This window comes from Ornithodoros turicata, chromosome 5 (assembly GCF_037126465.1).
Source record: "Ornithodoros turicata isolate Travis chromosome 5, ASM3712646v1, whole genome shotgun sequence".
Taxonomy (NCBI): Eukaryota; Metazoa; Arthropoda; class Arachnida; order Ixodida; family Argasidae; genus Ornithodoros; species Ornithodoros turicata.
This window is the reverse complement of record NC_088205.1, coordinates 24,247,731-24,274,447: the sequence shown is the minus strand read 5'-3', so window position 1 is coordinate 24,274,447 and position 26,717 is coordinate 24,247,731. Positions and strand designations below refer to the sequence as shown.

Here is a 26,717-nt window from a genome sequence, read left to right as displayed (position 1 = left end):
AGACTTGAACTCTCGCTTCATATCCTCTGATTCCTTTTTTTTTTTTTTTTTGCTCAACTTTAAAATCTGTGAGCTTTTTAGTTCAGCTAATTAATTCAGATATTCATCTGAAAATGACGTTGAAGACGGTACAAGACGTTGCAACACGGTGAAGAAGCGTGCTCACCACGCGAAAGCTAGTACCATAAATAAATGGAACAACAACAACTTTATTTTGAGATGATGAATGAGGACTTACAACGTCAGGGGCAATATGCGCTACCCCAGTGCTGGTAGTGATGTGGGGAAAGAAATAATGAGCCCCTTAACACTAACGATCGAAGTCCGATAGTGTCCAAAAAGGTCCAAATAAATGTATAGAAAGCTTCACTGTCACTATTTTTGAGCGTTGTTTCAGTTTTCATATACGAAAGCTATACCAATACCTGGTATGACGAAAGAAGACTACCTTTATGTGCTCCTTTGGAAAGGGATTTTATGATTTTTATCTCGTGATAAGGTTCTTGAACGAAGCACAAAGCAGGCATCGAACGTTTAGGTTCCATGGGTTGTCCCATACGCAGGTACAACCGCACCAGGTTTTAATTCTGCTACACAGTGTCCTCTATCATTATAAATACATTGCTCGTCGTTATGATCAGCGGCACCCGAGCCTTCTAATGTACAGCCAAAACATAATTTGTAACGTTCACCTCGTAACAACAAGAGAGTCAGACGCGCCGTGCAGGTACTGCTAGCGTGCACGTGGCTGTCGTCGCACTAATAGGGAGCGATGTTTGTATAGACGAGAATGGAACGAAACTAACTTCGAGCTATCCCCAACTTACTTCGACAAAGAGTCCTAAAAAAAGAACGAGTTCCTCAGCAAGTTACTGGAGCTCAAGAGGAACGAGTTAAGTTAAAAGTCGCCGAAAAAGTAGCTTAGTTACAGTAACGAGTTACCCCAACACAGGGGAATAGTGCATGTTTTATGAATAAGTTAGCCGCGTGTTAGAAGTTACGCGCCCTCGTGGCCTGTATAATGGTAGAGACCACACTGGTTCCAAAACGGCTCAGCTACGCTACGGTCTACCACGCTATGGCGTTCGCGATTCGTACATTTTTTGGCATATCTTTCCTTCAATTGACCTTTTTCACACTCATGTCGTACCCTAGTGGCTGTCCAGCGAAACATGCTCGGCGCGCGCCAAAACACGACTGGCACCATTTTGGCGCCATCTATTGAATATGTGGGGAACCGTCTCTGGCGCCGTCAGGGTCACAGATCATGCGCAGAAGCGTTGTGAAAAAAAAAAGGCCCTTTTGCAGTTTAACTTCAAATGAGGAAGAGTCAGTCGCGCCGTCAAGTGCTCCCTTTCCACAGAGCGGCGCCATCTACCGTCCTATATCTACCGTGCACAGCGGATCGTGGAGAATTCACTTTTATGGCTCGTTTCTCTGCAGTATACTACTCCCGTACAGCCATCCGAAATAAACGTACGCAGTATTACGGCACTCGCGATGCATTTCCAAAGGCGTTTCCATCGACTTTTATCTTCGACTAGTCAGTTCCCTTTGAACCATACCTCGTTCAAACGTAATACGCATGAGCTCTCCGAGATAGCTTAGCTATTATAGCTTAGATTAGTACGCAGACGAAAGAAAAACACAGCTCGGAAGGGTGCCCTTTCTTTAAGTGACATCCAATTTGCCGAATGCTCTCGGACGGCCTCGCTTGAGTGTTATATGGCGGATTCTCAATGTCCTCTCGACGCGATTTCCATTTCAATGCAATGCCTGCCTTTGACATGTCTTCTAAGGCCGTAAATCTCCGGGAGTGTGACTCAGTAAATTTGAACTACGTGATGCAGTGAATGGAATCTTACTATACTATATATAGTGCACAGATCGCTTATTGAGCAGGTTTTGGTTAGTAACAAAACTTTTTGAGAGGACTAACCAAAACGCGCTGAATAAGCGATCCTGCACTATTATACAGTTAGTTTTGGGTAGCGACAAAGCTTTTTTTGATGGGTCCCTTTTCTTACATTCAAATTCAACACAACCTTTTGTGGGGAAACAACAACGATGAAGAAAAAGAGGTTCCATCTTTGGGCTATCTACCAAACGCTTGATGTGGTAGCTCCATATAGGGCCACTTTCCGGTTCTCGTGTTCGGGCACCGGCCCACTTTCGTTTTGATGTTCATTTGTAACATCTTCTTTGTTTCTTTTCTCTCTCCACCGCTGTTGTGGTCGGACCTACACGGCCGTCGACGTTTCTGGGCCTTATAGTCATGTTCAACTTACGAAGGAAAATAAACCTAGTCCGTCAGCGCTCGAAATATTACTGCAGCGCAGATAGGATGGCTGGACACAGGGAGGTCACGCTGCCCTCCTGCGCCAGATAATGTAATCCATCATACTCACTCTGTGTCTGTATTGGCTGTTAAGACTGGCCGCATGACACCACGCTGCAGCAGAAAGTGCGCTCCCCAACTGATGGCGCATGGTGGCGCTGCAGTATTTCTCCTGACACGCTATTGCGCCTCCTTATCTCCAACGGCGTTTACAGGGTGTTTCACGAAAATCCCCCGACTGAATAATTCGTGAATAGGTGGCGCTATCGAAGAAATTACTTTTTGGTAAAGATCCTTGGGACGTCGGCCATGAACTGAGTAGTCAGCGGCTCATTTGCATACGCTCACTAATTAGATAAACATCCTAACTTTTAACTTTCACTTCGCACTCTTACAGAACCCCTGTTTCACGCATCGGGGCCTTCAGCGAAAAATATTGCAAGAAAAAAACCGCATCGACACCTAGTGATTTTTCCGAGTAATTAATCGGTTTCGGTTTACATATTTCTTGCGCGGAGCAGTGCACCAATGCGTTGTTTGGATCAGCTATCCGGCTGTCAATTTTGTGTTCATCCGCCTGACGACACACAGGGGTGACTGAAGATAAGGAACAGCCACAAGACCGTCATCACGGACCATCTTGCCGGATGACAACGTTCTCGGCTTGGATTTGATAAGTATGGGAGGTGTACGCCTTTCTGTTTTTCTTTCTTCTTCTTCCTTTTCCTTCTTTTTGTTTTTGTTTTTTGTGACACTTATGCTGTTCATAATTGTCACACAAAAGACGTACGCCTCCCGTTTTCAACAAATCAGGGCAGGTAACGATATCATTAAAGGTGATGGTCGGCTAGGAGCGTGCTCTGCGGTGAAGTTCATTTTTAAGAGTGTAGTTCACAGCGCTTGCCGTGCATTCGTCATCATCCATGATAAGAGCACGCTATCTTACCTACGGAACGACAGAACCAGCAGAGCTGTTTACCAGTCGCTTTGAGAAGGAATATCAAAGCGTCTCTTGCGGCTGTTCCTAATCTTCTGTCGCTCCAGTGCGTGAACCAGACGGATGATCACGAAATTGATAGCCTGATAGCTGATCCAAAGAGCGCATTGGTGCACTGCTCCGCGCAAGAAATATGTAAACCGAAACCGATTAATCACTCGGAAAAATCACTAAGTGTCGATGCGGTTTTTTTCGTGCAATATTTTTCGCTGAATGTCCCGATGCGTAAAACAGAGGTTCCGTAAGCGTGCGAAGTAAAAGTTAAATGTTAAGATGTTTATCTAATTAGTGAGCGTATGAATATGAGCCTCTCACTACTCAGTTCCGGCCGATGCCCCAAGGATCTTTACCAAAAATAAATTTCGTCGATAGCGCCACCTGTTCACGAATTATTCAGCCGGGGGATTTTCGTGAAACACCCTGTAGTAGTTGTAGGAAGGGAGTTGCCTCAGGACAGAAGCAGAAGCAGCTTCTGTCCTCAGGCAACTCCCTTCCTACATCTCTACCGGTTCGCTGAATTCCTACCCATCTACCCTGTATAGTTGGCGGTCTAGATTTCTTTTCCTTCTTAAGTTGAACAGGATTATAGAAAGCTCCCGCTGCAAAAGGCGATACGTTTATTACGAGAGAGGAAATACTAGCCAGACGAAGGCCGGCATGTTATTATTTTTAAAAAATAAGAATGATAAGCCACTTACATTATTTCGTACACCACCATGCATGGCCACCCCTGTCAAAGGCAGGCAGTGACATAGTATTGTTCTGTATGATTACTTCGACATAAAAAAGTTAAAAGAAAGGAGTTACAAAAGGAAGATAATGAGACATGTAACATACGTAGACACACGCAAGTGTAAACGCATCACTGTTTTCGTATGCCTGACGGAATAGGATCAGTAATAAGCACAAGAGTGCAACATCCTTGATAGCACTTAGTAACTTGTAGCTTGGCGCTCGTAGCACAAATTAACATTCATACGTGCATTGAACAAACTACGCACCGTTTCGCTTTCTTTTCATCTTTGTCTCGTTTCTCGCTGTAATTTGTGCACCTATGAAAATGAAATGTTCATATTATTTTTCCAGGGCTATCAGCACGATGGAGGGTCAACGCGTGAGCCTGGCGTATCCACGCTGTGTATTCCACGAAGTATCGGCAGCGAGGGAAGCAGACAACGTCCACGCAGCCGTGCATGACTTCCTCAGAGAGGTAAAGTCTACACAATCTCTCTCTCTCCCTTTTTAATGAGTTAGCACTAGAAGCTGTGCTTCGAGGTAAAGTGTCGGTGTCGATCAGTGGTCAAACCGTGGAGAGGGAAGTACGCCGCGTGAGAGAGGAGGAGGGAAGGGGAGATTTGAGAGTAAGGAAAAGTAGGTCACGGAGTGGCAGCGGTCTTGACGGTGCGCCAGATACGCGGGCGAGTCTGAACTTGGGGGCGTGCAAGGCGCGTATGGGCTGTGTTCAAGTACACAATGGAGTGTGAATCGAGTACGAGTGCCGGCCCAAGTAGGCGCCAAAAGAAGACGGATTGTGAGCGAAAGCGACGAGCTGCCAAAATTGAGGAACAACGCAAGTATAACGTCAGGCAGCGGATGTCGCTGCTCGGCGCCGAAACCGCGTGAACGAGACGGAGGAAGAGCGAAAGCAATGTGTCAAAATACGCCGCCGGCGTGGAAGAAGGCTTGCGTCGCTGTTGTGGCTGTGTAGTTAGTAACAGTTAGTGGGTGGATAGGGGTGGATAGTGACAGTGGGTGAGTCAGCTGAATTCTAAAGCATTTTCGCAGCATTAATTATATTAATCGTCCTCAATTAATTTTTTTTTTTCCTGCAACCCACTTCGACGTCTTCCGTCGAGGGGGGAGAGAGACGATATCGCTCTCTTAAAGGGATACTAAAGCCCAAAAGTGTCTCCTCGCGATAACCCGGCCGAGGGCGGTAGCAATGAGGGAGAACATTGCTTCCAGCACCGTGTGTCGGATATTTCCGGCGCACGTCCAAAGAACCCCAGGTGGTCCAAATTATCCGCAGTCCTGCCCTGTGGCACGTGCAACATGTCACCACACTGGGTAGACAAACCTCACGTGTAACATCACGGTACCATTATTATTTTCGCGATATGAAAAGTACCGCCAACTTAACGCCAACACTAGAACTAGAAGTGACTTTGTATCATAAGTACCTTAAAACTAGAAGTACCATACTCCTTTTTCCTTGTAACTCTGGTAATATGGGGGCCTCGGGACCCGTTGGCTACCCCTATTACATCGCATTTTATGATGACAGGGCATGACACATAATGATAACGACGGTAATTGGTTTGAGGTCACCGCTTCCTCGCGACCTATGGTGGGGTAAAAGTGGAGTGTTCAACTACATCAGTCACTGTTGATGCGGTTGCTCTTATATTATAGTCCAACTAGTAGTCCAATAGTACTCCAATGGTATAGTCAAATATAGTAGTAGTATAGTTATATATATCCAACGTGGTAGCGGCAAATTTTCTAGTAATATAACTTTTTAAGTATTATGATAGCACAGTACAATAATTCCAGTAGTAATTAAAAGAAGTAAAATCTGCCAGTGTCGTCTTATTAAAAACCACGACATTGGACGAAGAAACTCACCACTGACACACAGCACAATGAACTTTCAAAAAATACTTGTATGGATAACAAGACAACAATTTATATTCTGGTTTTTCTCGTTGTCGACAGACAAGTTACACATGAAAATGCTTTTGCTGTACTCTTTATCTGTTTTGGGACTGATCCTCCAAAAAACTGGCGTATTTTATCGGAATAAAACCGGGAGGCCTCACGTATACATCTGTCCCACAGTTTGTTTGTTTTTGTTTTTTTTCTGTCTAGCTTCCCCCAAAACTAGAGTGCCCTTACCACAAATACCAATATGACTGTTGCACCGGTTTCACACTAAGGTTTTTCTCGTCCGTGTTTTTCAAGGAGCCATAACAGACCCATTGGAATCGTATTGCCAACTGCAGGATGGGGCAAGCTAAACCCCATCTGAATCTACGGGGCTCGATTTCCCGTATGTTCTATTTTTGAAGCAAACGGAAGAGGAGAACGTTAGCATGAAAGCGGTCTTAGAAGTCGTCGAGCCATCCGCGTTTTAATGATTCTGGCGTCGAATTCTAAGTTCAACGAGTTGCCATCCTCCGCACATTGTTCTCAGTGCGTGCTAAATGTGACATTTTCACCCTCCGCCATTGGCCGCTGTGATGAACGTCACCCGAATCTCCGAATACACTGCAAAAACTGAATTCGTAGCGTTGAACGAGCAACAACACAAGCAAGCGGAGTCAGACGAAGTGGGGCCGTGCATGTGCAATCGGCGCGCACAATATTTTTTTTTTACTCCCGTGGTACTTCCGTTTTTTTCACTTAAGTGTTTATTTAAAACGTAATTAAGCTAAGTTGTCAACTGGAAAGCTGTTGGGCACCTCGACAAACATTCAGCCGACTTGTGTACGCTTTTTGTGGTAATTTTTTTGCTGGGCCCAAGAGCAAAGCCGGGAAAAAAGTTTTTTTTTTTTATTCCGTGTTGGCTCCGCGAAGCAACTGTGGCTATGAGCGGCGTACAGATGTGGACAGATAGAGACAGCACAGCAGGAAGGAGGGGGAGACAGGAGGTTATGCGTCCTGGGCCGACTTCAAGGGGAACTGTGCCGACGTTCGTCTAGAAAGTCTGCCGGAAAACCATGGAAAAACCTCAGACAGCGCAGCCGGCGCGGGGTTTCGAACCCGCGTCTCCTCCCAGTCTCGACGTGGAAGGCGGTCATCCTAACCAGTATGCCACGGGAGCTGGTCACCGCACAATGCTGTAGCCTCATTCAATTCAATGTAATTCAATTCAACATCTTATTTTTGAGGTGCCCATGAACAACCTAAATGTCTCATTAGGCAGGGGGGACGCAGCTCGCGTTATTGTTGCACCACAACTGAACGAAAGGAACCTGTAACTTGCCCAAAGTTACAAAGCTACCTAGAAAAAGGAACGAATTCCTCAAGAAGTTACCAGTTAAGTTTAAGGTTACCAAAAGACTAACTTCATTACAGTAACGAGTCACTTATTAGCGGGTTACCCTCAACACTACACACTCTCAGAAAAAAGGATAGAGACGTTACACCTTTTGGGGGGCAACTGGCCTGCTACATATGTTGTGCCCAAAAGGTTGTAAAGTTACACCCCATGCAAGGGTGTAACATTACCACATGCAGCAGGTAGCAGTGCCACATATAGAAGGATGAAATGATAATAATAATAATGCGGGGCTTTACCTCGCGAGACAACTGCGATCATGACCGACGCCACAGTGATCGGGTCTGTGGGTCAATTTTACCCGCCTGAGGGTTCTTTTAATTTGCTCCGAGCAACTTGCACCCTCCCACCAAGTTGCCACCGTCCTCGGCCGGGTTTCAACCTGTGATCTTCGGATCAGCAGGTGGACACGCTACCGGCTGACCCACGCAACATTTGTGTAAAATGCACACAGTCACGAGATTTGCGAGATTTTACCACCCTGCCATGAAGGTGGTAACGAGAGCACTTACACCCCTTTGCGGTCTTGAGCAAGGAGGTGTGGTAACTCGCGGACTCACCACATTTTTGCACATTTTTTCCTGAGAGTGCATGGGACAAATACATGAATAGAAAGTACACAGCCGTCATTCGCGGACTGCGCTTGGGGAGCTCCTTCACCGAGGCATGTAAATTCAACATAAAGCTCACACAAGGTCCACTGTGTACTATGCGTCCAAAGCAGTGATTGGCAGTACTTGAAGTACCAAGTACTCAAGTAGTACTTTAAGTACATTTCTGTGTACTTGTACTTTACTTTAAGTACGTTTTAAATTGTGTACTTTGTACTGTACTTGAAGTACTTTTTTCCGAGTACTTTTCCATCAAGTACTCAAGTACCCAAACTTGGACTCCAGACAAAAACTCACAAGAGTGCCAAAAATGCACCCCACTAAAAGCGGTAAAATGACGACAAGAAGACGAAAACAAACGATAGGGCTATCTCTGAGGTTTCGTCTTCTTGCCGTCATTTTAGCGCTTCTAGTGGAATGCAGTACCAAGATTCCCAGTATGACATTTTACCAAAAGGGTTTTTTGTGCTTTTAAAGAGCATATTTGTTGAAGCAAATCTATTGTTGAGAGGCTTGAAATGTTGAAAAAGTATCAACGCTTCTATGATTATGTAAAACGAATGGAATGCAAAGACACGCACACATTATGACACTGCAACCGGCAGCACAATGACTTGGTCAATTGTCATTTCAGTTCTCCCAATGCAAGGTTCTATGCTTTTTTTATATAGTTTCCTTCATAGGCAATTAATAATCAAGTTATATCACAATGTGTAATTGTATTACACGATGAACACTCTGAAAGACACACATGCTTTCATTTTTACATTTCATGTTTCTGTAATCGGCCACATGGATTACATTGCTGCATATCACAGTCGTATAAAAATGAAGGCTTACATCGTGTTTCGTCCTTTTCAGTTTTATTTATATTCTTTTTTTAAACATGTTGTATTTCAAAAAGCAGCAAGGAATGCCCAGACATGTATAATCTCTGTTGGCTTGTACTTTTCCCCCCTGAAATTATCTAGCGCCTCTTATACCCGAAGATTAGTACCGGAACACCACACTAGGCGGGTGATCTTGGATCAGACAGGGTATAATACGGACTATTTTGCATAGTCACGGCACAGCTGGCTGATTACCTCTCTACATGTAACTGCAAATTAGAACATCTGATTAAGTTCATATACACGGGTTAGCACTTAACGTAGGACTTTATGGTTTCAGAGCATTTGTCAAGAATGCTCGCTAAAGTTTTGCCAAAGAAGCAAGACAGATACTAAACAGTGAAATGCAAAGTGATAAAAATTAAATTGGCGATGTACTTGATGAGTACTTGAAGTACTTTGCCTAGTACTTTGTACTTTACTTGAAGTACCTTTGGAATTGGGTACGTTGTACTGTACTTGAAGTACTAATGACACCAGGTACTTGGTACTTTACTTTACGTATAATTTTGAGGTACTTTGCCCATCACTGGTCCAAAGTACCAGAGGAGGATATCCGCATACTCCTTTTCGGATCCGGATCTCAGATGGCTGGAACTTAATTCCTTCTTAAATTACTGGCGCTACGGTGTTCGTCATGGGTATCAACATATAGAGATGTCTTTCTTCTTCCCCTTACAAACTGTATGCCTAAAAACGACAGCTAATTCGAAAAGATGTCGGTCAGCCCTGGAGGCTCCCTTTGCTGCACATCTTTCTCCTGCATCCTGCGTTCGATCACTTATGCAACTTACTTATCAACGTACACCCAACCCACGCCACCTGAATTTTGTGCTTCTTGCGCCAATGTTGTTCAGCCACCAAACTATGGCACCATGTGCGACAACACACAGGCCTGGAAGTGTTTTTGTTTACGGTCAACGTTGCACTCTACTTACGCCTCTGCAGGCTTCCAGGCCCATTGTTACGCGATGGAACCTTACTAAGCAAGCCAGTGTAGTTGACATTGTGACGTTGATCTACAAAAACCCTGACCTCAAAAGGAGCAGCTTTATTCGCTTTCTTTGTGTGCCTTGTAATTTGTAAGAAAGGTCGGATACTAGGATGGAGATGCAGGGATCACAGAGATATATTGAGACTTCAAACTGCTCGACGTATGTCTGGTGTAATGGGTAATGCAGCGCAGCGCAGCTTGTTTAAAGAAGGATGCACTTAATCCTGTCTGGACTGAAAGCAAAGCAAAGCTGTCGCCCGCCGTCCCAAGTACATTGCGGAATGTTTGAAACTCAACGTGCACACGGTTTTATACCCACGCAGTAAAGCAGAGGCGTCCTACAAATTCTCTTGTCCTCCAATAAATTGCTGCTGGGATCACTTCAGGGAGAATGACTGACGTGATGGGTAACTGCATAAGTCGGGGGTATCTGTAAACGGATAAATCGCAGTACGTACCACATAAATTAACGAATAATAAAGAATAAGCTACTTCTGTCTCTCTGTCTCTCTCTCTGTCTCTCAAATTGCACTGGTAAATGCCGACCCTCGATTAATAGTCCGGTATTGATAGAAACAACCACGAGTTTCGCAATATGTGACAGACGCTGCCGTTCTCTCTCTTTCCCTTTTCTTGTGCTTGACCAGCACGCTCGTCCCTTGCGCTGTTATTGCTTTGCTGACCTTTTTGACGCAATATCAACAGAATTTATTGTTGAGGCAATGTTGTCTTTTTTCGGGTACGTAGCAACTTTTTTTCTCTTCAAATTGTAAAGCACGCAAAGCGTGTATCAAGGCATTTTCTAGTAGCTTCTTTCATGTACGTACACACAACGGCCGTAAAAGCCTGTACGGACCCTTTCTTCCCCCCGGGCTGTTCACCCACAATACGCATGAACCTTTAGCACGTCATACATAACCCTTTAAATACCATGCCAATGATGAGGACGGTGCCCAGAAGAAGAAATATTCGAAATATCAGTGGTTTTCGTCCTGAGGCAATTCCCTTCATAATCTTACATGTCTTACATGATAATTGTACGGAAAATGGCCTTCGTGTGTAGCATGCAACGCAATGAGCGTCGCAACACTGCAAAACTTCTATGCCCTTGGCCCATGGGGATTCTCTAACAAGAAGAATTTTGGATTTTAGTTCACGAGACAACTAATTGGTTGAGCTTGTTTGATTCAGGCTCGTCGATTAAGTTTGCCCACCTCGGGCGTCTATAAACCGAATAACAGATTTTTTGTCGAAGAATGACTGGAAACCCACTCAGTGGTTAGCGTGCTGGCCATGTCACGTGGAGACTAGGCTAGGAGGTACCCGGATTAGAATCCCCGTGCCGGCTGTGGTTTTTCCTGGGTTTTCCTTAAACGTTTTCAGACATATGTCGGCACAGTTCCCTTAGAAGTCGGCCCAGGGCGTCAGTCGTGACGTTGCCCACCTCTGTGAGGCCGACAACGGCGAGCCCTTTCACCATCCACCACCACCACCTTCTCTTCATCGTTTGTAGACTGGGAACCGACGCATTCATAGCAGCAGTGGATACCATATATCATAGTAATACACAGCAGCGGACAGCAGCAGGTTAAAGATCAAAAAGTGAAACTTGAAATAAATGAAGAGGCAGGAAGCACCAATAAAACGCATAACCCCATTATTTCGTGCGTGGGGATGCACTTCTTCGGAGCTTGTGATTCAATGTTTTATTGGTACTTCGTCCTTCTTGAATTGAAAATGTCAAGAGAACATCGTGTGCCGATAAATTATTCTTTGTGAGAACTACGTAATGCCTCTTTCAGCATCTGCCATTTCATGAAATGTTAACGGAGCACGCGCAAGACGGTGGCGTATCTTATCGGGACTTTGGCTAAACAATTCGGTTGTCAATCATCGTCGTCTGCCATTACGTATCCACATGGTATCGAGTTGCACATTTTTGCGGTAAGAGGCAACATTTTGTGGACCTATGGAGCGGAAGTCTTTTTGATAAAAATGGTAGTAGCATGTTGGTTCAGCAGTTACAAAGTAAAGTACAGCAAGGGAGAGCAGTTTGGCTTTTTTCGTTTTCCGTGCAAGCGACTGACCCATAGCAGCAGAACAACTCCAGTATTTGCTCGCTGCTCGGGCATAGAACACCGGTAATAACCTTGTTCCAGCCTGTGATGACAGATGACTACCCCCCAGGTACGATGTTGCATCCCAGACGCTCCATGAACTTCAGGTTGTGTCCAATTAACCCATTATGACCAACGGAGACAGCCTTGCGGACGGAGACAGCACGCACATGGTTTTAGTTCACGCCATGATTGACAACCGTAATACTTCGCCAGTTAGCTGCGAGGTGATATGCCAGCTCTTTCTGAATAGGCCGAAAAGGCGGATTACTAATGGCCGCCTCGTCCCGTTAGATCAACTGTGCCGCTGGGAGGCCGAGATATATAGACGTTGCATTTAGAGATGTCAGAGTTGCAGAGGAGATAACACGTTTTGCATTTGGTGTCGCGACAGTGCTGATGACCAAATGGATATGGCTCGGCGAACCCACATGAATGACATTTTGCGGGTACAGAACCATAGATCCACTCAAGGGTGACCAAGTCCAGATGGCAGTGACCCAAGAGGTCACTCAAAGAGTGTGATATCTTGCGTTTGGAGGTAGTTCCAACCAGATGGAAATGTATCTCGGCGTTTCAGCACATGACATCCGTGGATTACAACGCTACAGCAACAGCACGTTCCGTAAAGTAAAGGGCGAGGAAGGTCCCAACCATGACGCTACTAAATATGGCAATGAGTTTAAATAAGGAAATAGGGAAGTACAGTCCGGTCCATAAAATACCTTGGAATTGAGCTAGTACTTAAAAGAAATTTAGTTTGGCTACAGAAAGAAGGCTCTCACTGGAGGATCAGGAATCATCAGGGAAAACATCTCCAAGAATTGAATACTGAGGAAGATATTGAGAAGCTATCAAAAATGGAAACAAGAGGATCTGGGACAAGAGGTCATAGCTAAAAATGTATGTGTGGATTTGAGATGTCAAGAAATTTTCAATTTTAATGGTCATGTATTCGAATTTATAGGAGGCTTTCTTTCCTCGCTTTTACCTAAACAAAACAAAAAAAAAACAATTGACTATAATACGTGAAGGAGGAATATGAACGCTGCCGGTTATGCCGCGAACATTCCGTTGGCATTTTTTTAATAATTTCTTCCCTCCCTTTCCCCTACGATACCTTGCGTGGGACGGGGGTTGGAGGATGGGCTGTTACTTCCCTCCTTCTCTCTCTTTCCTATCATTTATTTTATCCTTTAATCTATAGTTTTTATTGTAAATAAATAAATCAATAAACAAATAAATCGTGGAACAGCGTTGCTTTTGCGGCGGTGGCACGTACTCTATTGTGGGGTGGCGTAATGTTGGTACCTTTTATATCAATTCACGTCTTCGACCGAGTAGCTGTGAATGGCCAGATGTATATACCGGGTGTTTCTTTTTACCTGCAACAAATGTTCATAAAAAGGGGAGTTGCCTTAGAACGCTTTTACCTTTCCCATTGGATTACTCGACGGGGCAGCTACTAGGAAGCCGTATTTATTCTCAAGTAGGGGACTAATTAACAGAGATATTTCAATCAACTTTTCAATTATTAACTTTAGGGAACACATCGCAATTGCGATATTAAAGCCTGATCTCCACATGATCCGCTCGAACCACCGATGAAGCTCAAAAGTAATCGCAGCGTGCTCTACAGACCTAGCTATTTCACCTCCGCAGTCTGCTGCAAACCACAAGTGATCGGCAAAAGAGCGACAGTGACGTCGATATCTCCGCGCCCTCACTTAACGTCACAGAAAGACGTCATGCGCGATTCAGGCAAACATTTATCGCGGTAGGTTTCACGATCTTTGTTCTGTCCTTTTAAGCGTGGCTTATCATAGTTTCGGAACCGTTATCGTGAACACTTTCCGATCTACTAAAACTAGCTAGTGTGATACCCCTGACGCACGGGCACGTCTGAACTCCTTCCCATGGGCCTGTTTCACGACGTTTGGGGGAACTCCGAACCGTATTCTGCAGCGCCATTTGTGGTCGTGTAGCCGGAGGTTTTTCCGTACACAGGCGTGTGTCACCTACACTGCAGCTCTGAAAAATCGTGGCGCAAGGATTTCCACAAAAGAGATGACGTTCCCGGTACGGCGGGAAGGCAGGGAACACGCCGGACGCGACCGTCCAGTAAGGGCGCTCGACACTAGAGGAGGACAGTTGGCGCTGCAGTCGCCGGACGAAACTTTAGTGCAACAGGCCCATTAGGGGTACTTTACAGCTGCAAAGGACACCTTCGCGAAAGGAGTTTGTGTCAGTGGCACACGGCAATGAGCGAATCGTTTTGGTGTTTCGTTTGAAAAATGTACCCAAAGATGTCGCGCTAGATATTTCCGCTAAGACCAGCCTAAACGTACGACATAGTAACAGCAGAGTTCGAGGTAACTCGTTACAGGTAACTCGTTACTGTAACTAAGTTCCTTTTTTTTTTTTGGTAACTTCTAACTTAACTCGGTACTTTTGCGCCGTGGTAACTTTCAGAGGAACTCGTTCCTTTTTCAGGTAACTTTGCCAAAGTAACTTAAGTTAAGTTCCAAGTTACTTTTTACTCGCTTTTCACTCACGTCCACATATTTTCTTGCTTTCTCTCCGGTTCCTTCATTGCATTTTTTTGCCATAAAACGTGATATTCAATCAATGACAGTATTTTATTCAGGAAGAAAGAACCGGTGCCATTGAAATGAAGCTGAACCATTTTGCGCCCACAGGAAGTAAAATGCGAAGCGTTCCAATAGACCTCTACCAGAGAAACGTCATCATAATTGGTAGACAGACTGAAACCGAAACAAATCTGAGGGAGAGGGCTGGGTTCCACGAACGGGCACTTGTTCGCTGCCTCCCACTGAAAGAAAAGTAGGACTGAGGGTCGCGTCCCTTTAAAGGACCATATCGTAATCCCCTCAAGACCGTGGCTTTCGAGCGCGATCTTGTTTACCTCTAGCTTCGGGCATAGTTCAATTCTACCAAATTTTGGCGCTGTCGAACACTATGACGTCATTTGTTTACAAACAGGGAGAGGTCTATTGTTGGACATAAACGGAAACGATCTAAGCGTGTTGCACTCCTCCGCAGGCAACTCAAGGTCTAGCTCAACTGCTCACGCGCGCTGCACCTGCGTAATGCTATTTTGTGTCCGAGGTAACTTGGAAGTAGCTCGTTCACCTTTTTTTTTAAGTAACTCAGTAACTGCGAGTTACATTTCAGGTTGAAGAACTTCGTTATTAACTTAACTTGTAAGGAGTTCTTTTTGACGGGTAACTTCTCAATCTCTCAGTAACAGTAAACATAACAGTATGACCAATGAATTCAAAATGCGTACTGCAACTGCAATATCTGCACGTAGACTTCCAGTACTTGAAAAATGAAAATACGGTTTAGCCTTCGTTCGACAATATTGTCGTCGTATCACCCTTCGTTCAAGGCTACGCCATACGCTTTACCTGCTTTTTAGAGGTGAAAAGGAGATCGCCGATCTCAGCTTCCCAAAGGGACCGTAAAAGGAGATTCTCCTTTGTCGTGTGTCAGGTCACGCAACGCCTTTCCTTTAGGTGTCTCACTGTGTAAAGGAGTTCAAACGTGTCCGTGTGTCAGGCGTACCAGTTGCACGAACGTCAAGGACAAAAAAGACGATGAAGAGATGTGAAAACGAATCAGATGATCGATGTTGCCCTGTAGACGCGTTGCAACAGAGCCGAAAGAACGGTCCAAGTATGCATCTTCGAAGCAAAGCGAAGTTCGTCGTCTGCTTCTCTGAGCGTTAGCGAAGAAGATGACAAGTCCTTGAGAGGTGAAAAAGTGGCTGCACATCGGAGGTAGGTGCATAACATCCACAGTGTACCTGCCATCAACTTTGTTTCTTTCTCTTGTCACGAATTACGCCTCAAATAAGCGAGCAGTCAAACCGAAACAGGAATGTGGAGAGGAGTCGATGAAACTTTCCCCTCCGAAGGCCAACGCGTTACGTCACCTTGCATGGAGCGGACAAGTAGTATACCACGCCAGTCGTAGCCGCTATGTTACATTCCCGAAACAAAACAATGAACGGAGATTCATTCACTCAGACACAGATGCAAAGAAACAGCGGTCACCTGCTTTCCAGAGAGTCAGGAAACAGCGCATGAATGCTATGCACGGTGTAAGAAGAGAGAGAGGTGTCTGGACGGAACTCCTCCAGCGGTCGAAATTGTGTTCGTTGTTCGCCACAATGACGTTGAGGGCCGGATGCGTGCGATTCTCATGCTGCCGATCGTGGAGAAGATACTGATTCAGCGCACAGGTTGTTGGCAAACTCATGTCAACTTTTCATAATGCACTTATGGAGGACGGATTACGAATAGAACTGCAGTTCTACGGCGTATGAATCGTTTCTGCAAGGGGCCATGCACCCGAACCTCGACGGCGTCATTGCTTCAGGAGAATTGTGACTGCCTCAGACTGCCTCCCGTGGAAAGGAACATGCACAACCTAAGCCATTCTCAGAAATCCAATACATGTTTATTGCACATGGACATGGGCAACAATGGAATTCCTGTCTGCTTTGACGGTGACTTCCGCCTGACCTGCGCACGAGTTTGCATCGATCTGTAATGGTTATCGTTCCCTGTCAGAAGCAACTCATACGAAACACCTTGCACGTCAAAGGACATACCTGCACGGTCACCCTTCGTAGTTTGAGTATAGCACAACGATCGAATTCCTATCCGCTTGTCGCTTTCTTTTCCTCGACAGCTTTGAGAGATGTTTGAGTTGTTGCTGGGGAGAACTATGTGCTCGAATGTCGGCGCCATCATCGACGCCTCCCGAGTAAATAGATACGTATTCGTGTCATACGTCGTTTTGGGAAAGCAATGGAGATATTTATTGCACATGGACATGGCAAATACAATGTTGCTGTGATAAGCGCTTTTGGAGGGGAGTAAAACTAAGCAGTGTTCACTACTTCCGGACAGAGGAAACGCAGAGCTGCTGTGCTAAACGCACGCTGACAACAGGTAAAATTACGTAAGACACTCAGTGCACGTACATAAAGGTAACACAAACTTGCTCTCAGAAAGCACGTTGAATGGCAATAAAATTTAGTAAGATACTCACTGCGAAAAATAAAGTGAAGTTGCTCTCGCAAAAACGTGTTGACTATAAGTAACATTAAGCACAATGTTCACTGCGCATAAGTGGAGGTAACAGAAAGTTGTTCTCACAAACACATGCTGACTAGAAGTAAAATTAAGTACAATGTTAACTGCATTATCAGTAGAAGTAGTGCAATGTTGCTTACACAGAACATGTTGACTATAGGAACAGAACTAAGTAAAATCATCACTCCACAAAAATAAAGGAAACTAAGTTGTACTGACAAAAACATGTTGACGAAGTAAAATTAAGTACAATGTTCGCTGCCCATCAGTAAAGAAACACAATGCCTCTCTTGCAAACACACGTTGACTTAGAGTAAAACTAAGTAGAACAGTCATTGCACAAGCTTAGAAAGTTTACGTAGTTTCTTGGTGCGGTCTTCAATGTCCCGTTTCCTCTGCTTACAGTGGTGCCTCATCCTCATAGCCCAACAGCTGCGCAGCGATGTCTGTTTTGTGTACTGGGCACGGGAATGCCAGATTAAAGTTCTCAAGAATGTGGTTAATTGTCAGCTGGTATGCAAACTTATCATCAATATGTTTCTGGAACTGGATTTCGGCTGCATGCAACAATCTGAAGACATTTAGTGTGGGATGTCTAAGGCCTCCTCGTGTTTTGCAATTTACCAGAGCTGCCTCAGGTAATTCAGATAATGCAACGCGCACTATAAGGCCGTCACGGCATGCTTTGCAGGAGGATGGTTTCGCAAACCTTTTGCACACAAATCCAGAAACATAATAAATTATACAGTCTGCAACAGTTGAGGCCGAATAGGAATGTTCCAGAACTGTATCTGGTTCCACTTCTTCCGTGACGTGTCCACGTAGTCGTTGTTTCAGTTGACTCAACATTGTCTCCTCCTTTTCCGTGCTTCTAAAACAAGTTTGCACATCCTCTAAGCTGAGACACGGTAATGATGCTGGACGGTCACTACTTTCGACACTGCAGTTCCCATACTTAGGGGGCTTGATTAAACTGTATATGGAGAGCATATTGTAGAGTTGCAGAAATGTTGGCATACTAGGGTGTTCACTTTGTCCACTCACGTGACGCACAACGCCGAAGAAACGTTCAAGAACGTCTTGGTTGAATTTAGCTGTCAATACATACTTGAAATTGCACTTCTCCAGCAGGTACGTAGAGAGATCGATTGCAGACTGAATAGTGACACGTAAGCCTTCAGCTGTGGACTCTGTCAGAAAACAGTGTCGACCAATTTTCCCGGATGTTAATTCCATCTCCCAAGAGTTGAGCCACTCCTTAGCAGAACGCAGTACATCGAAATCTTTACAACCACGTCGTAATCCCTCACCTGGATATCGTCGATTTAAAGCATCAAAGAGGTAATTCAGGCGTAGCGTAAACTTAACTGTCGCCTTGGTGTCCTCCAAGCCACCTATGCTTCTGGAGGAATAAAATTCAAGCCCTTTCGCCACACTTCTGCTGAATAATTGAGTCGCCAGCTTTACTTTCATCTTTTCCGTGTTCGAAGGATTGAAGTGAGAGTAGGTTTGGGGGGGGGGGGGGGGGGGCTTGGGGCAAACCCTAAGGGATCCAGTAGTCTGCGAGTCCTGGACATACAGCCTATCATAGTGACTCCAGAGCACGTTCTGACCGTCAATCTTGAATGCTTTTTGGCTGTGTAGTCTGTTGCGAACACATTTGACCAGATGTGGGGCATCTGAAAACACATAAATCATCCGATCTTCATCAACTGGATATAAAAACGAGTTCTTTGCGCCTTCCAGGGTTCCAGATATCGAAAGGTTTTTCCACATAGCCCTATTTGTTGATGCACCATCACAAACAAGAGCATCGACGAATACGCCAGCATCCTCAAGCATCAGTATTGCTTTGATGATCAGCTGTGACAAGACAGTCCCTTTCGTTGGGCCTTTACCCGCAAATACAGCAACAGGCTGTGAATAGCTATCACCAAATGACTGGAAAGTAAATACAAGTCCGGGATCAGCAAGTTCATCGCGTGTGGAAGATTCTTCGCCGAAGTCTGAGAATCCACTGTATGTCATCGTCTTTGCGTTCACATTCATTTCTTTCCTCACATGAATTTCATCGAACACTAAAATGCCGTGCTTCTGAAAAATGTCCTTGTGTCCCATCTTCTTCCTAGCGGAAGGCGTCAAAAAATCGACTGTCGATGCCCCACTTTACACGAACGAGTGACAAGTACTTTCGTACTGTTGAAACACAGAGTAATGCCATAATATCATTCTCCCTTAGGAACTTGTATATCTGAGGGGCTGCGGATGTGCAAGAGAAGGCGTAGCAACAGCCACCCTTCCGTGTATCGTCTGCTTTTCCGATTAGTATACCTTGATGCAGAGATACACTCCTTGATCAGCATTAGCTGAGCCTCTGGCAGATGAAACTGGCCAAGCTTGGCATCCAAGCTTTCAATACGCGTCTTCTGCAAGTTGTTTTGTACTTCCTTCAGTTCATGAGACAATGCCTGAACTTTTTTTGCTAAGCGATCTCTAGACCTTTTTAGTGCATACTGAGCTCGCCTCAGTACTGTAATCCTTTCCTTTGGGGCAGTAGGGGGAAAACGATGGTATGCTGATGTCTTTTTCTCACTCTTCCTGCTAAGAACTCTCTTTTCGTGGGCTCTCAGAGTGTTGTCCAAAGAAGAGCACTTGTGGCACACAGAAGTTGCATCAGTGACGAGAACATTGCATTTGTTATGCCTCCAAGTTCCATTGAGATCTTTAGAAGCACACTCTGGGTGGGCATGAGGGTAAGCGCTGAGGGTCGGACCACCTCTGCAAAGACGCACTTCACTTACGCACTTCAACACTTGTTCCACGTCCTCAATGCACAGCAACTGGTCAGGTGTGCATCCGATGTCTTTCAGCAAAAATGTCTTTCCATGCAATATGACTGAGTGAGTATCCTCTGTGATGGTGACAACTTTAGTTGTCACAACTTGTGTTGTTTGAGTACTGTCGCCTGTTGACGGGTGTACCGTGATATGTTGTACTTCAGAAAACACTATATTCTGAACGCCATCCAGGTCAATTCTGTGACATCCCCATGCTGGAGATGGCAGTGCTACTGCTGAAGGATCTTCAAATAGGCTCATAAAAACCGAAGATTTCGTAGAAGGTGATGGGCTGTGGCTGACCTCCATGCCTGCGCTTCGGTGATGATCGCCATTGTCTTTCTGGCCTGCGTCTTGCGAGTTTCCGCCGCCTGAGTTACCGCCAGACTGCAATAGAGGTGGCTTTGTGTCACGGCTGATTCACTCGAAACAAGCTTATATGTCAAAAGGCAAGGCCAGCACAGTTACCTTTCGCGTTTCGTTAGGCAACAGCGGGATTCCGGTCTCCTGATCGTTTCTTTGTGTTTCGATTATGACACTGTGCACCATGATGACTCTCCATATCAGTCTGACCTCCGCCCTGTGAGTTGCTGTCCCGCGAGTTTTCACTGACCTGCAACGCAACCATATACTTTCCTTTCTGAAGTGACTCATACAGACCAATCTGCACGTCTAAAAACGTACCTGTACAGTTGTCCTTGGCATTTTGGGTGGCACACCGATGGCGTTCCTGTCCGCTGGTCGCTTTCTTGGTTTGCACGATCTTGATAGGTAAGCTGGGCAATTCGGAAATAGCGTGGGCACCGCATCCTTCGACAAAGTTGCACGACGGGCTGAACTGGCGATGACGTTTCCGTTGTGAACGGCTATCCAAGTTTTGACAATGTAAAGGGTGAACCGCATGGCACGAAAAACTGTCCGAAAACTGCCCGAACCGAAATCGGGACCGAACTTTTTTCTGTGCATCACCGCATGCTACCGAAATGCACTCCGAATTTCGGCCGAAGACTTCTGGCCTTGGGGAGCATCGCCTTTCAACCATCCAGGTCAATGAGATAATCCCTGTATTCATTGGAATAGAAGTCGCACACACACGGCAACAGTCAACCCCATTGCTGCGTCATCGTTGCTATGGTTCTCCTTCCGGCTGGATATCCATTGGTTGCTTCTACTTTTTCGGTTGGCGTCACTTCCCATTTCGGAGGAGAAATCTGGCTTGGCCAGATCGGGCCGAATTCGGCACGGAAATCTGTTCTGCGAAAAAAGTTCGGTCCCGAATTCGGTTCGGAAAGAATTCGGACGCTTTTCGGGCCATGCGGTTCACGCTTAACGCTCCTCGAAGTGCAGCTCACACACTTTGTCCTTGGCGCCCAACAGACGATCTTTCCGCGGTATTGCCCGTCGTCACGCATTCAACCGATCAGGGTCTGTTGGGACAGAAAACAACGATACTTTGTCCCTGCAGGACTTGTAACCGGTTCGGCAACCCGGGGCGAAGCACTGCCCGACCATTTTTTGGCGTGAAAAGTTCCACCTGCAGTTGCGGAAGCAGCCATCACCATAGACAAAGGAGGAAAAGAAGGCCCACAACACGGGTCCTGCCCCTCGCGGCGCCTCCCCGAACAACGAACACATCTTCGACATCGGCTGCTCCTTCCGAGTATCGGCCGTTCGGGCACCTCTCTCTCTTCTTACACCGTGATGGTATGACTAATGCACGGTGACGTCGGCCGACCAGAGAAAGAAAGAAGAAGTACTTCCATCGACGGCTCAGTGGGAGCCAGACTAGCCAGACTTTCAAAAGTCGTTTTTATGATTCCACCTTCATTTTCAAGTGAGATATTTCACAACTGTGTTCAGCTCGTATAAAAGATTGTCGAAATACCACAAGCTTGAAATCCATTTGGTTGCGAAGTCTCCCCTTAATGCTTCAGCGGGGCCGCTATTCGTGAGCCTCACGTAATGTCGGTTGAAAATTCCGCAACGAAGGCAAAGTAACCCGTTACACGAGGCGAATAATAATAATAATAATAATTGGGTGTTTACGTCGCGAGACAACTGAGATCATGAGCGACGCCACAGCGGTCGGTCTGTAGATTGCTTTTGCCCACCTGAGGGTTCTTTAACGTGCGATGAAAGCTCATCACACAGCACCCCGTATTTAACGTCCCTCGCGGAAGACGGCGTGTCTAAGCAACTTGTACCCTGCCACCAAGTTGCTGGCGTCCTCGGCCGGGTTCGAACCCGCGATCTCGGGATCAGAAGGCGAACACGCTACCGACTGAGCCACCGAGGCCGGTCACACGAGGCGAATAGCGACTAGCAAATGCAATACCAAATCTCAACAAACCCCAGTTGGAACAGGTAGCTAGCGGTTGTTGTCCGAACCAAAGTGGCCAACAGTGTGACTCCAGCCTGTATTTTTACGATTAATGGCCAGAGGTTACCCGCTACGCCACGGTAACATGATAGGGTGTGGTCAACGTGCCTCGTCGCATTTCACCCACATCGCTTTCTCTTGCAATCTTTGCTCATTTCTCCGACTGGCGTTTTCGAATCATTATACATGGACATGTACCATATATGCCTTGCAAAATATGCTAAGACATGAAATATATGTCTTTGTTTGCAGGTGATGCAGAGCAAAGAGCAGCGGCGGCACCTGTCGGCATTCTCGGTGTTGTCCCTCCGGTCTGGAGGCAGCGCTGGAGGCTCTCGCCGTGGAAGTATCGGAAACTCAGCTCTCGGGAGCTGGTGGAGGCGCTCACGATGCTCAACTTCACAAGTTCAGAACAGACAGGATAGGACATTCACAATGTGATCATCAAAATCATTCATATGTTTCAGCCATGGCCACGAACTTCAGTCAAAGTGATGTCATAAGCATTATCAAACGTATGACTGATTCACGATAACAGCAGGAGATCAGTCAGAAACGTCTCTATAGCTACCGAAGCGTGTCATCGATAAGACCGCTTGTTGCGCAGACCGTGAGATCGATGCTGTTTCTCCGTTTCATCTTTTGAGCATACTGGATGGCATCGCTCAGGAAAGCAAGCGTGGCGTGTAAAACCTAGTCTGCGTGATGTTGACCGGCAACTCGGGTCACTACGGTCATGATGATAACCCCCATCAGCCGCGTCCATGCTACATAAGCACTTCTCCAATTGGCATATTCTAATAAGACGTGACCCCAATAGCCTGGGAGAACTGCTGCCATCCGGAGAAACAATGTGAGATCGTCGGTGCTCAACAATATGAATGTACCTCAAGAAATTTGTGTTAATGTTCATGTCATCCTGTATGGCACTCTTACTTACCAAGAAGAAGGCGTTGGTGTACACAGAGGTCACTACTGTGAATGCCCAATGACGTCCCAAGCAGGACCAGCGTCAGCAGACAGTCGCTTACTTGCTTACCCGCATGGACTAGCAAAGATTACCCTATTGTGTTCGGCTGGAGAATTGTGTGCCGAACTTCATCTGAACTGCAACAACATCATGCCTGAATACGGCTTCCGTAGGCTACTAAGAACGTGTTCATTGATAGTACCACAACCGACAGAGCCCCATACCATCAATGCGGGCCGTACCGCGCGTACGTCAACGGCAAACTAAGTCGTGCAGGAAAACATACTGTCGTTTCGTGTGACTCTAAATGTCTCATGTTCAGACGTAAGCTGTGGTTGTAGAGAATATCAGCTGGTGTGCCATCCAATTGCTTTCAACTGACGCTGTGAAAATATGTGACATCTGCTAGCATCAAGGTATTCAGCATTATCTTCATCAGAGTGCCTTACTCGTGAGGTCCACGGGTAAAACGGTGTTCCGTCTGAAAATACATGTGATACAACATCCCCCTCTGCATATCGCATCTCCTGTACTGTACGAAACAGATGCGTCTTCGTAATATGTGTAGTGCCAGGTGCTTTAGTGGTGCTGAAGTTCATGTGTAAGAAGAACTGTAACCGCCTGTAACGTCCGAGAACAAGAACGTGCCAGTCGCGAGCTGCTGCAGGGTTTCCATGTACTTGTTACTTCAAAAGTGTAGACATTTGGCTTGTTGGTGCTTCATCAGGAGAGCGCGAAGTCCTCAAATGGACGTTTTTCATGCTCGCGTCGTATCCTAGCGGTTGTTCAGCAAAACACGATCGGCGCACGCCAAAGCACAACCGGCTAGGGTGCCTCGATACTTGCGCCCTCTTTGCAAAGAGGTCGCAAGTAGCACAAGTATCGTAGAGCTGTATCGAGGCACTCTACAGCCACAGCCATATTGGCGCCATCTATTGAATATGTAGGGAACCTTGTTCGGCGCCGTCAGGGTCACAGAGCATGCGTAGAAGCCTTTTGAAAAAGGTCCATTAGGCACGGACGGACAGAAAGGACCGGAGACAGGCGCGTTGGAAGAAGCGTCAGATGGGAGCTCCTGTTTCCCGTCGTTTCTATGCGTTCGTGTCTATAGTCTGAGCGCGTCATACTCTTCCTATTGTTGCTTTAAAGCAGAAGACTACGCGGTATACACAGCTTATCATGTGGTATCCGGATTTTGCTGTCGCTATTCTCAAGATCTAACGTGCTGACATGGGGTGACGTTCTTTTCCTGGTCAGCCCCGTCCTCTTGACAGCTGACAGCTGACCAGCAATACCGTGTAGGGGAGATCGGGGTGAGTTATCACATTTTTTTGCTTCCGATTTTTCTGTGGCGAAAGTACGTATATGTCTGGCTGTTGGAACCAGTGGTGGAAATGAATGGGATCTCCTAGCTACATGTCACGCATATTAAACGAGGGCTAGGTCAATTCATAGTTGACGTAAAACCACTCCGTGCGGAGGTTGTCAAGGGCGGCAATATGCCCTGGCAACGGAACAGACTGGGGCAAGTCTCCTCATCTGCATTCTCTCGTGGTGTTTATTGTGGATATGTACAGAATACAACGCCTACTGGCACTGTATATGAAAAGAAAACTCAACTAGAAGGAAAGACGCTCGCGTGTTGTGGTTGTGTAAAGCAGAGGACTGTCTTAGGTGTACAGTTTTCATGGGCCCACTGCTAGCATGCTGTGCACTGAACCCACAGTTCACCTGTCTCTCTCTTGCTGTAAGGTCTACAACACTGATGACAAACCGGCGAGTCCGCACCCCAATCATTATCATCAAAATGAAGTTGTTGTTATTGTTGTTGTTGTTGAAGAGAAAACAAGTCTTCTCTCGCGTTCATGATGGCGAATAGCAGCAAGAGGTCAAGGACAAAGGTAGAAGTAGACAGGACAACTGCAGACTCTCAACTGAGGTTTAATCAAAGAATACAGCATCTTAAACGCAACGACTCAGTTGAGAGTGTGCAGTTGTCCTGTCTACTTCTACCTTTGTCCTTGTCCTCTTGCTGCTATTCGCCATCATTAACCTATACCAACTACCCCGGATTGTTCCTATTGTGCTTCTCTTGCGTCGCTGAACGCGCCTGTGGTGATTTAAAATCCTTACATGAAGAAATGAGCCTTGTGTTGTTGCTCGTGATGCCTGCAGGCAGAGAGCGCTCTTGACTTCAAGGAGATCATAAACCGACAGTTTCTCTCTAGGGTGCCCTTTGATCCAGCTTTCACTACAGATGACTCAAATATTGTTTCAAAGAACAGTCTTGTATATGCAGCTTGTCAGACTAGTGATGGGTGAACGACAACCCCCTGCGACCCATTGCGTCGTCAACAGGTTTCGGTGATAGGTCTGCATTGCACATGTAAGCTACAGACGAAAATACTACACACTCTTTATGTTGTAGTAAAAAAAAAAAAAGGACACTGACGCGGTTTCTTGTGGGCACCGCTTGTGTATCACTCCCTCTGCAACACCAGAGGACGTCACAACTTACCGCACCAGACCTGGGGCAACCACGAGCTCGACATGACCCACAGTGTCTTCGCCTCAGTGACCCTCATTATCCCGTGTATTCGGACGAAAACCCGCGAGGTCATTCTTAAAATTACGGTCATCTGCAATCTTCGTATACGTGTTCTGTACAGTACAAAATTTGGACGAATTAAACTTACTCGCTACTGGGACACATTTTTTTGTGCTTCTCACTCGGAACCACGCTTTCCATCACTGTAAAAGCCTGTTTAGTTAGTGGTAGCTCGTAGTGACAGGCAAGAAAACGGCCCAGCTGCTCTGCTTAGCGCTTTTTTTTTAATAGGCAGTGTGACAACTGGCCCTGTTCTCTTCCATATATAATTGTTCAGTGACTTCTAGAGCATCATCGCAAGCATTCATTGTGGATTATTGATGACCCACTGTCAGAAATAGTAACGAAGCGTGTGATTAAAAGCATATCACTCAACAAATAAAAAGTCACAACTGTGTGCATTCCAGCTTGCCGCATTTTTAGTGCTTTTTATCGCAGGCATGCGCACAAATAATGAGCAATTCTTCCGTTCTTTCGGCGCCTGGAACTGTTACGATGATGCCTTGCTTTCCGTCAGGCTTCCCCTTTGTCCGATGAAAATGCGCTGATGACGCGAGATTGCGTGTCAATCACTCTTAAAACAGAACTTCACCGCATACCACGCTCCAAGCCAACCACCATCTCGAATGACATCGTTGTCTCCCCTGATTTGCATGAAACGGGAGGCGCACGCCATTTTTGTGACAATTATGAACTGCATATGTGTCACAAAAAGGTGTACGCCTGCCGTTTTCAACAAATCGGGGGGGGGGGGGGAACGGTGTCATTCGAGATTATGGTTGGCTAGAA

The 26,717-nt window shown here is 45.9% G+C and overlaps 1 protein-coding gene across 4 annotated transcripts in view; it reads left to right on the top strand.

The window, feature by feature from the left end:
- LOC135394233 (ras-related and estrogen-regulated growth inhibitor-like protein) overlaps positions 1-26,334 on the top strand; it is a 333,384-nt gene extending 307,050 nt beyond the window's left edge. For all 4 annotated transcript variants that reach the window (XM_064624871.1, XM_064624870.1, XM_064624872.1 and 1 more), the window contains 2 exons: positions 4,422-4,545; positions 22,603-26,334. In XM_064624871.1, coding sequence (XP_064480941.1) covers positions 4,422-4,545; positions 22,603-22,791 — 313 coding nt within the window. In that variant the 3' untranslated portion in view covers positions 22,792-26,334. The remainder of the gene's footprint in view (positions 1-4,421; positions 4,546-22,602) is intronic.
- Positions 26,335-26,717: the final 383 nt, after the last annotated feature.